This window comes from Fukomys damarensis, unplaced genomic scaffold, assembly GCF_012274545.1.
Source record: "Fukomys damarensis isolate Sample0158 unplaced genomic scaffold, DMR_v1.0_HiC HiC_scaffold_12, whole genome shotgun sequence".
Taxonomy (NCBI): Eukaryota; Metazoa; Chordata; class Mammalia; order Rodentia; family Bathyergidae; genus Fukomys; species Fukomys damarensis.
The window spans coordinates 13,194,698-13,209,629 of NW_022900924.1; the positions used below are offsets into that span (position 1 = coordinate 13,194,698).

At 36.7% G+C, this 14,932-nt stretch overlaps 1 protein-coding gene across 2 annotated transcripts in view; it reads left to right on the forward strand.

Annotated features, from left to right (window-relative positions):
* The window catches only part of Med13l (mediator complex subunit 13L), a 274,207-nt gene that overhangs the window by 200,343 nt on the left and 58,932 nt on the right, over window positions 1–14,932 (forward strand). For both annotated transcript variants that reach the window (XM_010604106.2, XM_010604108.2), the window contains exon 5: window positions 13,458–13,603. In XM_010604106.2, coding sequence (XP_010602408.1) covers window positions 13,458–13,603 — 146 coding nt within the window. The remainder of the gene's footprint in view (window positions 1–13,457; window positions 13,604–14,932) is intronic.

Consider the following 14,932-nt stretch of genomic DNA (forward strand, 5'->3'; position numbering starts at 1 on the left):
GAGAGATTTGATAAGATGATGGTGATAACCCTACTCACATTTTATGTGCTGGCTCCTGGTTTTTCAAGCATATATCACTGACTAGCATAGCTCTTATATCTGTTTTAGCATCTTGAAGATTATCTTATGTTGTTTTTGCCATCAGGGTGGAAACCCTCAAGCTCTTTTGGTCTTTGAGTCAAGGACATACTGAGTCATGATCTCTCCTCCTCACTGTTACTTGCTTCGAGTGAGGTTCCCAAGGAAGAATATTCAGCTCCTTAGCTCACAAAGTCACTGTTTTGCATTAACGCAGGGATGGTGCTATTCTGGCACCCTATGGTCTGGTACAACTAACGTGCTACCCAAGTGCCGGTTTTATTGCCATTTAATGGCAGTAAATTCTTAGCATTGAGGATAGGAGGGTAGAAAAAAGCAGTCCAATTCTTTTTGTGTGTGTGTGTATACTTGTATGATTGTTTCTCCCTCAATCCCTCCCTCCATCTCTCTCTCTGTAAGTCTGAACAAGATAAATGGGGCACAAACATGCTGTTAAGGCCCCTTTTCACTTTGGCTACTTTTTGTTCATATATACATACATACATATGTACATAAATACATATATAATATGTAAAATGCTCAATGAGAATTTTTTGTTGAATAATATATAATACAATTTTCTTAGAAGGGTGATTATTTGTAGAACTGTAATTGTTGTGTAATAGTTACAATAATGTATTGTTCTGTCTCATTTAAAAATATATGCAGTTAACCAATTAAATTTCCTGAACACTTTCATTGTTCTGTAATAAAATTTAATTCATAACTTAGCACTTGGGAGGCTGAGGCAGAAGGATTGCCATGAGTCTTAGGCCAGCCTAGACCACATAGTGAGTTCAAAACCAGCCTGAACTACACAGGGAGACCCTGTCTCAGAAAACAAACAAAACTTCATAATTTACAAGGCAGATATATGAAATAGTAAAAGTATCTTCAAAGTTTTACAAAATATATAAACAAGTCTTGTTATTTGGGTATTATAATACCACCCTCTTTTAAAAAGAAAATATAATTTAAAGATGTCCAGTAAGAGAAGACCTAATGCACTTGTGAGCAAAGGATATCCACATAGTCCTTGTGAGGCCTGACAAAGTAAATGAATATTTTTAAGGAAAGGAAACCATTCAGTAACATTCACAGAATATTCCCAGACGAGTATCTATAGTGAGGCAAATTGCTTCTGGCAAGAGATTTAGTTAATAACAACTTAGAAAATTTTAAAATGTAAGCTCATAACACGGAAAGCATTTAGATAGAATTATCTAAATGCATGCTGCATTGTGAATATGTTATCAGAACACTTTTACACCCTGAGAAGAACAGTAGTTTATTAATATTCAAAGTACATGTAACAGCTACATTTTGAAAACTCAATGTAAGAAGTAATAATGTCTCTTTCTTTGTAGTATTTAGAAAGTGTAAGAGAATAAAATTATTTGGAACACTGGTCCTTCCTATTTTGCATTTATGCAGCTTCTTTCCCAGCGACCTCACACCCATCTTTTATGTTTAAGTAAACAGACTTAAAAGGTGCCTTAAAAAAAAACCTGGAAATTGCATACTATCTCCTATTAATAATTACATAATTTCCAGTTGTAAAAGTATTCACTGCAGCTATCAGCTGTTCTTGTTCCTCTTGTGATGGAAATTTCTTTTTAAAAAGTAACTTAATTTTTGATTATAACTAAAGTTGCTTTCATCTGTTAGTGCTTGTGTTTTTAGTGTTTTGTGAATGCACTGTGCTAGGTGCTGGGGACACCACAGGACAGGCACAGTTCCTTCCGTCAAGTGGATAGGCCATCCAAGTAAGTTAGATAATTGAAAATGACGATATATCCTATGAAGGAAATAAATTGTATGATAAAGGCATCAGGTATCTGAATTGATATTGAGAGAAATCTGGAAAGGTACAAAGAAATGGGGTACCTTTCTGTACTGAAATTCGGATTCAGTTTTACTTACTGGACCTCTAAAAATAATGGACTTTTAGCCAATGATAATATCAAAATATAATTCAAGATATTTTATATATAGTCATAAAACTTACCTTGCTAGCTCTCCCCTTGTTCCCTGAATTCAGATTGTTTTTTACGGAAATTGATCATTCTTATAGTTGACCGACATATGATATTGTATTATATGTTGAAGGTTAAGTATTTTTTATTAGTTTATTTTTGATACCTATTCTTCTTGAGGGATTTTATTAATGTAAAAAATATCTGGCTGAGAGATACTCTACCAGAATTTTTTGTTTCGTATTTTTACTTCAGAATTCTAGGCTCCCTTTTTCAGTCTCCTAATGAAATGCCAGAAATTTTTAGAGGAAAAGTATAAACTATGATTAACTAGTTAAATATTAAGGCAGTGTCTACTCACGCCAAGCCCATGCTTAGTGATAGGGTCCAAAATGATAAAACATAATTGCAGTCCTCACAAAAGGTAGTCAGGTGGGCTATCAGAAATTCTCAAACGCTGAAGTGCTCCAAGTGAGGTACACTCGTACACTGGGAGATTGTGGGAGCCCTCAGCCTGTTGTGCGGCTGTAATGGTGACCCAGAGATGGCAGGTGAGTAGAAAGGGCGGGAGAAGTTTATTCCAGACAAGAGAACAACATGACCACAACGCAGAGGCGTGAAGCAGCGAGGTGCAGTATGAGGCGGCTCAGTGGGAAGGGGCTGTGGAGGAGCGCCCTGGTGATCACGCACCAGTGCTGACGACCCGTGCTTCCTTTTCAGTCTCACTGCCAGGAGGAAGCAGAGTTGCCTCGTGTTTAGCTATTCCAAACTTACACAGTTAAAAAAACAAACAACAACCAAAACCCACAACCTTCCATAGTACAGGGGATTTCTCCAGCACGGTTCCGCTTACATTTATACACCTCCTGATTCCAGCTTCGGAGAAATATACACGTGTGATTTAAAATCCTGATGTATTGGGAGGCCCCAAGGTGAACTAGGAGTGAAGAACTTCTACAGGTCCCAGACTGACGTTGCCATATTTACCTAGGAGTTATACCCTGGAGTTATTTTGAAACAAAATATTTCCGTCACTTCTGTTTTAGCTTAATTCAGAAAGCAGCACATCTTTGACACTTGGAACAGAGAATCAGAAGAGCATCTGGTGAAGTATTTTGAGAAATACTTGCAGCATAGGTGAAACAGGCTAAGAAAGCACCCAGTGAGAATGTCTTTAAGTGTGAATAAATGTCTCTAAGTTCATGTTATGTACTTGAAGTAAGAATAAATTTCTTGTTTCAAAAATAGTTTAATAAATTGCTATAGTGATCCTCTCATCAATAATACTTGTATAGGGTACTTAAAATGACATTCTTAGGAACCAATTTCAGGCATATTATATGCCTAGGCATTTGTTAGTCATAAGATTATTTCAGCAGTTGTATTGGCTTTATTCAAAGTTTGCATGTTTTTTTTTGGGGGGGAGGTTGAGACAGGGTCTCACTCTGTAGTTGAGACTGACCTGGAACTCACTATGTAGCCCTGGCTGGTCTCAAACTCACATGGATCCTCCTGCCTCAGCCTCCCGAGTGCTGGGATTATAGGTGTGCACCACCATACCCAGCCATGTGTTGATTTTTTAATAAACAGGTGGTAAATATAAAACAATGGACCACATCACTGTAAAGCTCTTAAAAATGAATGTTTCCAGAACTACTATTCTTGAATATGATTTTTAAAAACAAAATTCAGTTGATCATAAACTCAGTCTCCTATAAACTTAAAACTTCTGTTATCCCATCATATCTCCTTTTTCTTTTCTTCCTTCACTGTTTCTCCTCTTTTTCCCCTTCAGCTCCCTCTCTCCATCCAACATACTCTCTCATCCTTCTTCTCTCTTTCTTTCCTTTTCTGTCTCCATTCTCTTCCTCTCTCCTCCCTTCCCTAGTCTATCTCATGTTTTCATTTTCTACAGAAAGAACATAATATAGAGCAAGGCTTATAGTTTGTAAACTAGATTTTCATCTACAGTAGTTCTGTACTTTGTGGTTGATGTACCAGAGATAATGTTAGAAAGTGACAAGTACTGTGGGGAAAGAGGGAAAGGAGTCATAGGGTGCAAGAATGAACTTCAGTTATGTGATGGAGATAGACAGATCTTGCTGACATGGTTGCACTTAAGAAAATTTACATCAAGGGGCCTGGGATATAGCTCAGTGTCACCATGCCTGCTTTACAAGTGCAGGGTCCTGAGTTGGATCCTCAGTATGACACACACACACACACACACACACACACACACACACACACACACAAAATACAACTTACATCAAGTGAGAGGAGAAAGCCATATTACTTCATTTGAAAAATAGCTGCAGGGGCCAGGGATTTAACTCAGTGGTGCAGCCACCTGCCTCGCAAGTGTAAGGTCCCAAATTCGATCCCTGGTACCACCACCAACAACGACCAAAAACAAAAACAAACAAACAAACAAAAAGAAAAATAGACGGAAAGGTTATTGGGCTGAAATATAGAAAGGGTAAAGAACAGTAGATAGTTTGGTTGGATAGGTAACTGGGGCTCAGGGTATTTGGGGCTTACAGGTTTTTTGATGTTGCATTTGAATATGAAGCCATTGGAGTGTTGGTTTTTGCGTTCACTACTCTTTTCCACTGGCTTGAAGCCAGGGCCTTTTCACATCTCCAGCCCTTAAACATTAAAAAAAAAAATTTTTTTTTTTTTTTAAATTTTGAAACAAGTTCTCACTAAGTCACTTCTCACTAAGCCCAGGTTGGGCTTGAATGAGATCCTCCTTCCTCAGCCTCCCAGGGTACTGGGATTCTATACATGTGCCTCTTTTTTCTTACATCATTACAACCTTGATGTAATTTCTGTGCATCAATAATAGTGATATTTGTAGGCTGTATCTCTTGAGCTGTTCTTTTTTTTTTTCAAAATTGTGTCAGCTATTTTTGATCATTCTCTTATGAAATGTTTAGAATCAGCCTGTCAAAACATTTTATTGGGATATTGGCTAGAATTGCATAGAATTTATAGATCGATTCAGGGAGAATTTCAGTCTTTAGATATTAAGATCTTATCCAGGAGTATTATACATCTCACAACATTTATGATATTCAAACAGAATACTCTGGAAAATTTTTGTGTGGAAACCTAAAATGTGCATTTTCTAGGTACCTCAGTTTTTATTGCTATTGCTAATGAGATATGTTCTTCTATTATATTTTCTTTGTAATTTGTCAGAACACAGTTGACGATCTTGCATGTACTGATTGCTGAACTTTAAAAAAATTCTGTTTATGTATTATCTACATAGAAAAATTTGAGAGAATTATATCATCTACAAAAGTAGTGTTATCTCTTCCTTTTCAAGTATTATGCCATTCGTTCCTGTTCTTGTTTTTCTGCATTGATTTGGATATCTGTGGTAGTGCAATGTAGAAAATCAGATATTCTTTTCTTGCCCCATTTTTTAAGGATATACTTTCAGAAATTTTAAATTAGTAAGATAATTGTTGTATTTGTTTGAGCTTTTTACCTCCCAGTTTGCAGAGTTTTACAAAATAACTTCATTGGGTTATTGAGGAGGCTGGCGGAGGAGCACGTTGGTGGCAGCAGGGCCCAGCAAGGAGCAGTTGGGAGTGGACTCAGGCCCTAAAACTGAGGGTGCCTCTGGGACACTGGGGAGCCACCCCTGCCAGCCCCTTGGCGGTCTGATGGGCGAGAGGGCTGGGCTGCGAATGTGTGATGTTGGCTGCTTCAGATCTGGCCACTGTGGCATGAGGACAGAAATGCATACTGTGCCACATTGCACACAGCTCAAAAAAGATCTCTGTTTGGCTGTTCTCCCTCTATGTGATGACAGTGGAGATGGTGAGGACACAACACGTGATTCCAAACACCCAAGGGGCGGCAGCTCCCTCAAAGGAAAAGGGCAAGCAGCATGAATCCCAGAGATACTTTCCCCCTGGGCCCAACATCTACTTTTCTCTTACCCTCCTTCTCTGGAGTGAGAACTAAGAAGCCTCACAACAAATTGCAAAATAAATTGTAAATAAAAACAAAAAATAAAATTAACCGTATTGACTTTTTTGACATTTAATGTATGTATATCGAAATAGGTTCTTTGGTTTGTCTCCTCCCCCTGGTGATGCGCTGTAGTATGATGTTGGACCTGCTGGTGTTCGCCCAACATCAGATGCTGAAACAGTACAAATGGGGGGGGGGGTTGAAGTTACCTAGAAAATTTGCTAAAGCCTTCTTAGATTGTTTTGAGAAAGTTTTCCTTACAGCGTGCTTTTAATATTTATGTTTTTATAGAAAATGGCCCATTTCATGTATCTCGGATTTATTACATAAAGTTATATATAGCATTTTTTCATTAAAAGCCTTAAGGTTCCTTTTGTAGTTACTTCCTTTTTTCTTATTTCCTAGATTGTTTGTCAGTGCACCTGTCTCCATGCATGAACGTTTCCCATCCCTTCCTTCTTTCATTCTTCCCTAGTGCTTTGTCTTCTTTTAGTCTGTTCAGAAAACAAGTTTTATATTGTTCTATTAATTTTTGTTGTTGTTGTTGTTTGGTTGTTTTGTTTTTTTGATACCAGGGATCAAACTCAGGACCCTGAGCTTGCAAGGCAGGCAGCGACACCAGTGAGCTAAACCCCCAGCCCTTAATTTACTTTTTTCTATTTTATTAATGTTATTCTTGGACAGTCTGGTATAAAAGAACCAGCTATGTTAGGTGAGAGGGACATGAGGTCAAGGAAAGAGACGGAGGAACCCAGGAAGGATTGTATTAAGTACAGTTTGTTGAGGATTAGCACCAGAAATGTAGTCAAGGGTGGCAGCAAGATCAGTGAGTTCCCACAATTTTGAATTAGAGGATAAGGACCTACGTAATGGTCAGGACAAAAGTAACTCATTCAGGCTGGAATGTACCTGAGTTATTCTTAACCTGATATCAAAGATATCAGTTAGGCACATCCCTAGCACTAATGGCAGCAGGGTCTCCTTGTGAACTCCGCAGACCACTCTGATGGTTTTGTTTGTCTGTAATGTGCTGGGGAAGCAAACTGATATGATTCAGGGCAGGAAAGGTGGTTATAGCTGAAGATGGTTATAATCAAGTGAGGCTGGATTTTTGCAAATCTGTGTTTCTGTCTTCATTATATTCATCCTTCTATTCAGTTGCATTTACTCTTCTGTTTCTCAAGTTCTTGATTTGAATTTTTATTTAGGAGTCTCTTCTAGGCTTGTAAAGATATTACCATTTCCTTTGGATTTTGACACATACTGCTTTTGTTTCATTCAGTTTTACATATTTTATGATTTCCTCTGTAACTTGTGGTTTATTTAGGGAATGCATGTTAAATTTTCAAACAGAAGGATTTTATTTTAACCTGTTTTCAGCACCGTTGATTTCTAACTTTTTTTGGTTAGAGATGTGTGATCTCTATAACATCATAAGACATTTGCAATTTAGCCTTTGTTTTGGATCCTATTTCCCTTTAAATATTTGCAGATCAGGGCTGGGGATTTAGCTCAGTGGTGCTGTCACACCTGCCTCACAAGTGCAAAGGTCCTGAGTTCAATCCCCAGCACCCCCTCCCTTACAAAAAAAAAAAACGAAAAAAGAAGAAGAAATTGCAGATCATTCATGTATCCTTGGAAAGAGAACAGTTTCTTTATTTATAGAAATATGCACATATACTCAAATTTTAAGAATTTTTCTCATTCAGTGTTTTGTATTCTTAATAGTTTACCTTTTCTAATAAATACTGAGAAAAGTATTATATATTAATTTTAGATTTATCATTTTCTTCTTGTACTTATGCTTAAATTTTTTTCTTTATGTATCTTTAAGCTGTACTGCATACCATCTGGCTGTGTACATACATATTCATGATTGTTTAAATTTTTGGTTGAATTCTTGTTTATTATTATGAACTTAAGGTTTAAAGCATGTTTTATATATTGTGCTTTCTATACCAACTTTATTTTTGTTGGGATTCTTATAGCATATGATTTTCTATCTTTTATTTTTATTCTTTTGTTGTTTTTTGCTGAAGGAAATAGAGGCATAAATAAAGGTAATTCCTGAGTGAGAGAATACGAGAATGGAAGGGAGTATCTTTACAAAGAGAAAGGAAAATCTAAGACTCTAGGGAAGAGGAAGATAAGTTTAACTGCATGTGTGTTTAATATGAGAATGAGGTTAGATAAAGTCACTCCATTCACTTTTTACTGAGTAAAGAGCAAAGGGTAACCATGAGCAGACAGAACCGATGTTGGGGGAGCGCCTGGGGCTGTGAGTGCGGCTCTGCATTGGGGCATGCTTGGAGTCCTGACTTCACCTCCACCTCTGCCCTTGTGCATACTCTGCCAATGAGAGATGGAGACTGAAAGAGTGCCCTAAGAGAAAAAGGATGAGGCTTCAGTTTTATTTTGAGTGTACTTGCAATTTTTTTGATTCTGTGTATTCATTAGATAGTGTCTCTGGCCTCCAGAAGTAGGGGTTGTACAAGACTTGAGGTAGGGACTGGTTCAAGTTACATAGAGTGTCCTCATGCTGATGAGAAGTCGTGTCCCTTTGGGGTGGAGGTGATGTGATGTTGCTTGAAGGTAGGCTGTCTTGGATGTACTGTAAACACTGCTAATTGAGGGGGTTCTTAGCACAGCTATGCTCTGAACCAGTTGTGTTCTTTGAGGCATAGTTTCACCTTTCCCATGAATTAGAGAAAGGATGAGCTTAATCACCTCCAAACTTCTTGCAGTTTGCAGATGATAGGAGTATATGAAATAGAGTTTAGCGGTTAAAGGGTCAAGTAAAAGGTGGGTGAGAAGATAGTATGGTGCTTGAAATAAAGGTTTACCTCCTAACTCTAAAATAAAACTGTATCACTATACATCTCTGATTGTATCAGTAGAGCCTCTAATTTTTACTGTTTACTTACATATCTAATTTCATTTTATCTATATAAAATATCAGTTCTTAGAGATCTCAGTGAGCAGCCACATTTCTATGTGAACTAGCTAGTAAGAAGAACATTGAATTGCAATTCTACCAGTTGTGCCCTATGAATATCCTTGAGCAAGACAAGCTCTTTTAAGCCCTGTTTTCTCATCTGTAAAAAGAGGGAGCTTGGACTTTTGTGGAACCACCTCGATTTTCCTTTTATATCAGAAAAGCATGGTAATTATTATCAAGGCGTCTGACATGATCTTTTAGAGTTTCCTAGGTAGACAAGACACAGTAAATAGATGACAATAACTCTGGTGAATTTGCAGCCTGAAAGTTATCTGATGAGATGACGCAGAACTTTGTCCTCAGTATGGTCTTTTCACCATTTTAACAATGCCATAGACAAATACACTGATGGCTTGCTACTAACCAGTATGTTGGATGCAGAGACAGGATCAACATTCTCGCCAGGCCACAGTGAAGACCACATACAAGATGAAGCATCATGATTCCTCTAGCATGCTCCTCACCTGGGCCAGCTAGCACACTGTATGCGGGTGGGAGGCAGGGGCTTCCTCTGATCTCGCCTACATGGCTTTCTATGTGACATAGGGTCCACATTTCAAAAACTAAATAAAAGAATATTGTGCATGGATCTCTTTCTCACCTTGTCATGCTGCTTCATTCTCCAGTGCCAACCAGTATCACTGTGCTTTAAGAGTGTTTTTCCAGAACACCTTTATGCCACCATAAGCAAAGTATGTATACATTTCTTCATTCAGCATTTCATGAAAATGAGAGCGTATTATTCCTGCTGTTTTGAACCATTTATTTTTTGTTGGAGTTTTGCCAAGTTAGTATGATACTTCTAAGTAGCTGCGCAGTATTACTTAGTAGGGGTGTACCATAGTTCAGTTACAAGATCTTCCATTTTTTGGTATCAGGGATCAAACTCAGGACCTTGCGAGACATGCGGCCAAACCACTGAGCCTAATGCCCGGCCCACGAGTTCTCCTTTTGATAGATATTTTGGCTCATCTCTGCCTTGATTATGAGCAATGCTATAATCACTAACTGCTTAATAGTTTTATCTGTGGGGTAAATTCTTAGAAGTGGTATTGTTAGGTCCAAGGGGAATTCTGTGTCCTAGCATCTGTATTGTCATCTTTTGCCTCGTTTCATGTATCTTAGAAAAAAACACAGAGCTTAATAGCTAGAGAAATATCTAGGTATCATTAAATCCAGTGGTTCCAAGAGTGTGGTCCTTGGCCTAGGAACATCAGCAGAATCATTTGAGAACTTACAGGAACCCCTTTCTCCACCCCCAAATCAGAGCCTCTGGGGGTTTTGGCATTCTGTGCTAACAGTTGCTTTTACATATGAGGAAACTGTCACCAGAGGGATGCAGTACCTTGCCAAAAAGCATAGTTACTGGTGCCCTCTGTTATATTTCTTCTCCCCCACTTTTTTTGTAGCTTGTTCTGATTGTCTCTTTTAAAAAGACATTTTTTAAAAAAGATACTTTCCTTTCAAAATCACCAGTATTGAAAATAGGTCATTGGCTGGGCATAGGCCCACATTTGTAATCTCAACACTTCTGAGAGGCTGAGGCAGCAGGATGGTAAATCAGGTTGCACTTGGGCAACTTAGTAAGATTCTGTCTCAAAACGAAAAGGGGCTGGGATGTACTTCAGTGGTAGAGTGCCCCTGGGTTTGAGGTCCACCCCCCAATGATTCAGTTCTTTTTCCTTTTATTCATCTCAATTTTTTGTTTTTTGGGGGCATAACAAATGTAAATAAGTACTGTTTTGAAATTTTCATAATAGCTCTTTAGATTCAGCTAGCTCTCAAATCCATAAATTGGCTCCTTGTTACTTTATACATACAAATTATATTTGCTATCGTAAAGGTTGGCTTCCAACTTCTTTAGACTCCTTTCTAGTCATGTCGCATCATTCCTGTCTAGAATTTCCAAACTGCATGCTGCTATTAACTAAATCTACTTTCCACCCCGCAACCCCCCGAAACCCTATGTTCATTTGTTCTTGTCTAATTGAAGTATTCATTTCTGTGTTCTACACTGAAGAAATCATTCCATTTTAGCCTTCGTGTATGGCATTTTGATTTTGTTTCTGTATTTGTGCCTGGCTTTATTTTATTCATATGCTTTCATAACAGTCTCTAGGTAGCATATATGCTCCTTTTGGACAAGGATCGTATTTTACTTAATGCCACTTTAGCTACTTGCACTATTCTTTGCACTTCTTAGTTGATAGATAAATGTTGGTTGCATTTATTTTCATGCACAGTTGAGAATCAGTGTTGAGAGAACATTGTGTGGCTACACTCTATCTGTGTAACTCCTACGGCCTTCTTGCAAATAAACAAGCCATGCCATTGGCTACATGGGTAGTGGGCATGAATAAGGATGAGTCACATTAACCCCTTGTCTGAAATTTACAACTGAAAGCCAGTTCACAATGGATAAAACTGTATATTGTTTCTATTACTTGCTGTAAATGTGGTGGACTGAATATAACATGTTTCTACTGTCAACTTTCATGCAGGCCAGCATGTTTTTACTGTTGATATTGTTTTAAATTTGTATATGTTTAAATTATGTGTACTTTCTCTTCTTTGTGAACTCAAAATTTAGAAGTATGGTGTCAAGGATCTTTAAATTCTTACAAAATATTAGTCACTATTTTGTTTTATTGTAAAAAATAACCGAATACTAAGACTGTGTTTCCTACTAGTGAAACTTCACATTCTAATAAAATAAAAAATGTGTTTTAAAACACAAGAATATATATGCTTCACTGTGTGATAGCCACATTTTAATCATTTTTGTTTCAGTTCTTCCTTAAAGCATCAATTTCATACTTGAAACAAAATTTTCTCCTTGAGTAGTTCTTGAAGTAGACTTTATAATATTTTAGAGAACTTTGAAACAGAACCAACATCTTAGAGATGTCTTCTTAAATGGTGCTTGCCTGGCCTTGTTTAGTAACATGCTTTTGTTTCATCAGGCAGATGTGCTTGTGAGCTGTTTTGAGGAATAGGAATGTGCTGTAAGTGGCCTTAGGCCAGTGTTAACAGCTAGGAGAGGATGTATCACTGTAATAACTTAGAAAACATTCTTCTGCATGGTGCTTCATTTTTATCAGTTTTTACCTATTTATTTGTGTGGAAAATAGGAAAGTGGAATGTTTCAGTAAAATTTTGTGATCAGAAGCAATTTTTAAAAAGAAATACCAATTAGCAGCCCATTTAAAGACTATATTACATTAACAATTATATATTGGGAATTTATGTATACAACAGTGTCCTTCATTACTATTTTTAGATCGTATTTTTTTCCAGTTTTTGTTAGTACATTTGTAGTACGTAATGATTACATTCCTTGCAAGGATTTGGTGCATGGAGTAACACACCTCAGTTCTTTTTTCATGCCCTTTCCTGTACCCTCCCCCTTTATTCCCCTGCCCATTTGAAAAAGATCTATTTCCCTGCTTCTGTTATCTATCTTTTATTTTACTCTTTATATTTTGGGTTTCTCATGTAACACAAATCATATTGTATATTTGATTTAATTTCACTTAACTAAGTATGGTCTCAAGGTGCATTTATTTTTCTACAGATGACTCATGTTTATCTTTCTTTATGGCAGAGTAATTTGTGTATCAATACCACATTTTCTTTATGCTCAGGTACATTCCATGATCTGATCTTTAACAAAGGGGCCAGTAATGAAAAGATAGCCTCTTTAATAAATGATGCTGGAAAGAATCATTGTGCATGTGGCTGTCCACATGCATAAGATTGAATCTAAACTTATGTGTCTTACCATGTGCTAAAGTAACATCAAAATAGATCAAAGATTTAAATGTGAAATAGGTCAACAGTTTTAACCTTATAATATTTTAAGCGTGTGAATTTGGTGTTAATTGTATTAAACAGAAAATCTGTAATAAAATTTTGTAATTAAACAAAAATTTGCAGTAAGCAAAATCTATTTTGCCATGCTAGAATCACTTAAAAGCTTGTTGAGACTCATCTTGGGTTGTCTTTTCACCTTTTTCATACACCACTTTTTTTTTAAAGTAAACCTTTTGAATTTAGTTTCCTAAATCTTTGTTTGGTTTAATGATTTTAACTGCTTGTCATGTGCTGAGCATTGAGAAAGTAGAAAATTTAATGATTTTCTTTTTGTTTTTAGGAATATAGGATTTAGATTTTATGAAAATAAAAAGGAAGCATTCTGCACAGTAACTTTGAAAAGTTCATCATACTTAATTTTTAAGATTTATCTAGTAACTTTAGTAATAGGTGATTTTGTTTTATTACTTGTATACAGTCAGCTAGAAAGTTTCATTTTGCTTTTCTCCACAGTTGTCAGAGGTCAGCTCATCTGTAGCTCCTATTTCTCAACCCACTTCCTACCTCTTACACAGTGAACTTCTCATTCCTTCTTTTTTTAGTGAGCATTTGTCCTGTGCTTTCACATTCTTTCTTCATGGAGAAAGTAATGTGTGCACCAGTGTGGAGATTGCCCAGCACCAGCCCATCTATTTGATCAATGAGGAGCATATACACATGGCTCAGTCTTCACCTGCACCATTTCAAGGTGAGTCAATAGCACTGTTCCCGCTCTCTGCCCTGCCGCCACCACCACCAAATGGATAGCTCCCTTGCCCAGCTAGGTTTTGCAAGGTGAGACGGTGTCTGAAATGAACATCTTAAAGGTAAGCAGAAGGGTCAGTTTTTGAAGAAAAGAACAGCTACTGTTTCATAAGTGAGCAGTGGTAGCTTCTTGTTTGTGGAAACATCACACAACGTGGTCTTACGCTCTAGGGTGTATGGAAGCATCAGGTGCACATGATTTCCTTGCTTCCTTATTTCTCAGAAATAATATTGAGAAATATTTGAAAAAAATAATACAGCAAGTAATTGACAAATTGTTTTAAGTGAAAGTTTCATTGTGTTTGTTAACACAGTGTTTGTGAACGACTTACAGGGTGTTATTGTTAAACTTTACATTTGAAATTTCAACCAAAATAGTTAATTTCTACAGTAGATAGTATAGTCTGTGATATTAATATTTTTATTATTTTCATGTAATTATATATCATACTGTTAGTAAGTATTTGGATATAATTCTACTTAGTACATTCATATTTTCCTTGATTCTCATTTTTACCATCTAGATATCCCAAAATAACTTCATGCTGTTTTGATGATTCTAAATCTTTATTTTTGCCTTTAGAATTCAGAATTTTCTGTTGGTAATTATCTTTAAATGTTATAATATGACGTTGAGCCATATAGAAAAATCTTTTTTAGTTCAGTTAAATATATCATTAGTAGAGCTATCCAGTTGAAATAGACTTAGCATATCACACAGACAATAATTCTTTAAACATTAACACTTTAATAGACTTTACCAAAATATTTAATTGCCATAGCAGCCTGTCATATGAGTATTTAGCCTACATTTTATTTTATTACTGTTTTTGATTTTCTACAACCAATTTTTTTTTTTTCTTTTTTCTTTTGATACTGGGGATTAAACTCAGGACCTTGCGCTTTGAGGCAGGAGGTGGAACCACTGAGCTAAATCTCTGGCCCTATCCATACTATTTTGAATTTTAGAAAGTTTTCCTCCCTGTACTAGGCATGGAACCTAGGGGACACTATCTATGCTATATTTCCAGCCCTTTAAAATAATTTTTTTTAAAAAAAAAGTATTTGAGACAGGGTGTCCTTACTGCTCAGACTGGTCTCAAAGTTGTGATCCTCCTGCCTCATCCTTCTGAGCCACTGGGATTACAGGCATGGGCCAAATTATTCTGATTTAATTTGATGAAAGAATCAGTTTGTTACTCTACAGATAATTAAGCCTTTTTGTTTTAAAGGTAAAAAGGAACATTGAATCCTCATTTAACTGTGCCCTAAT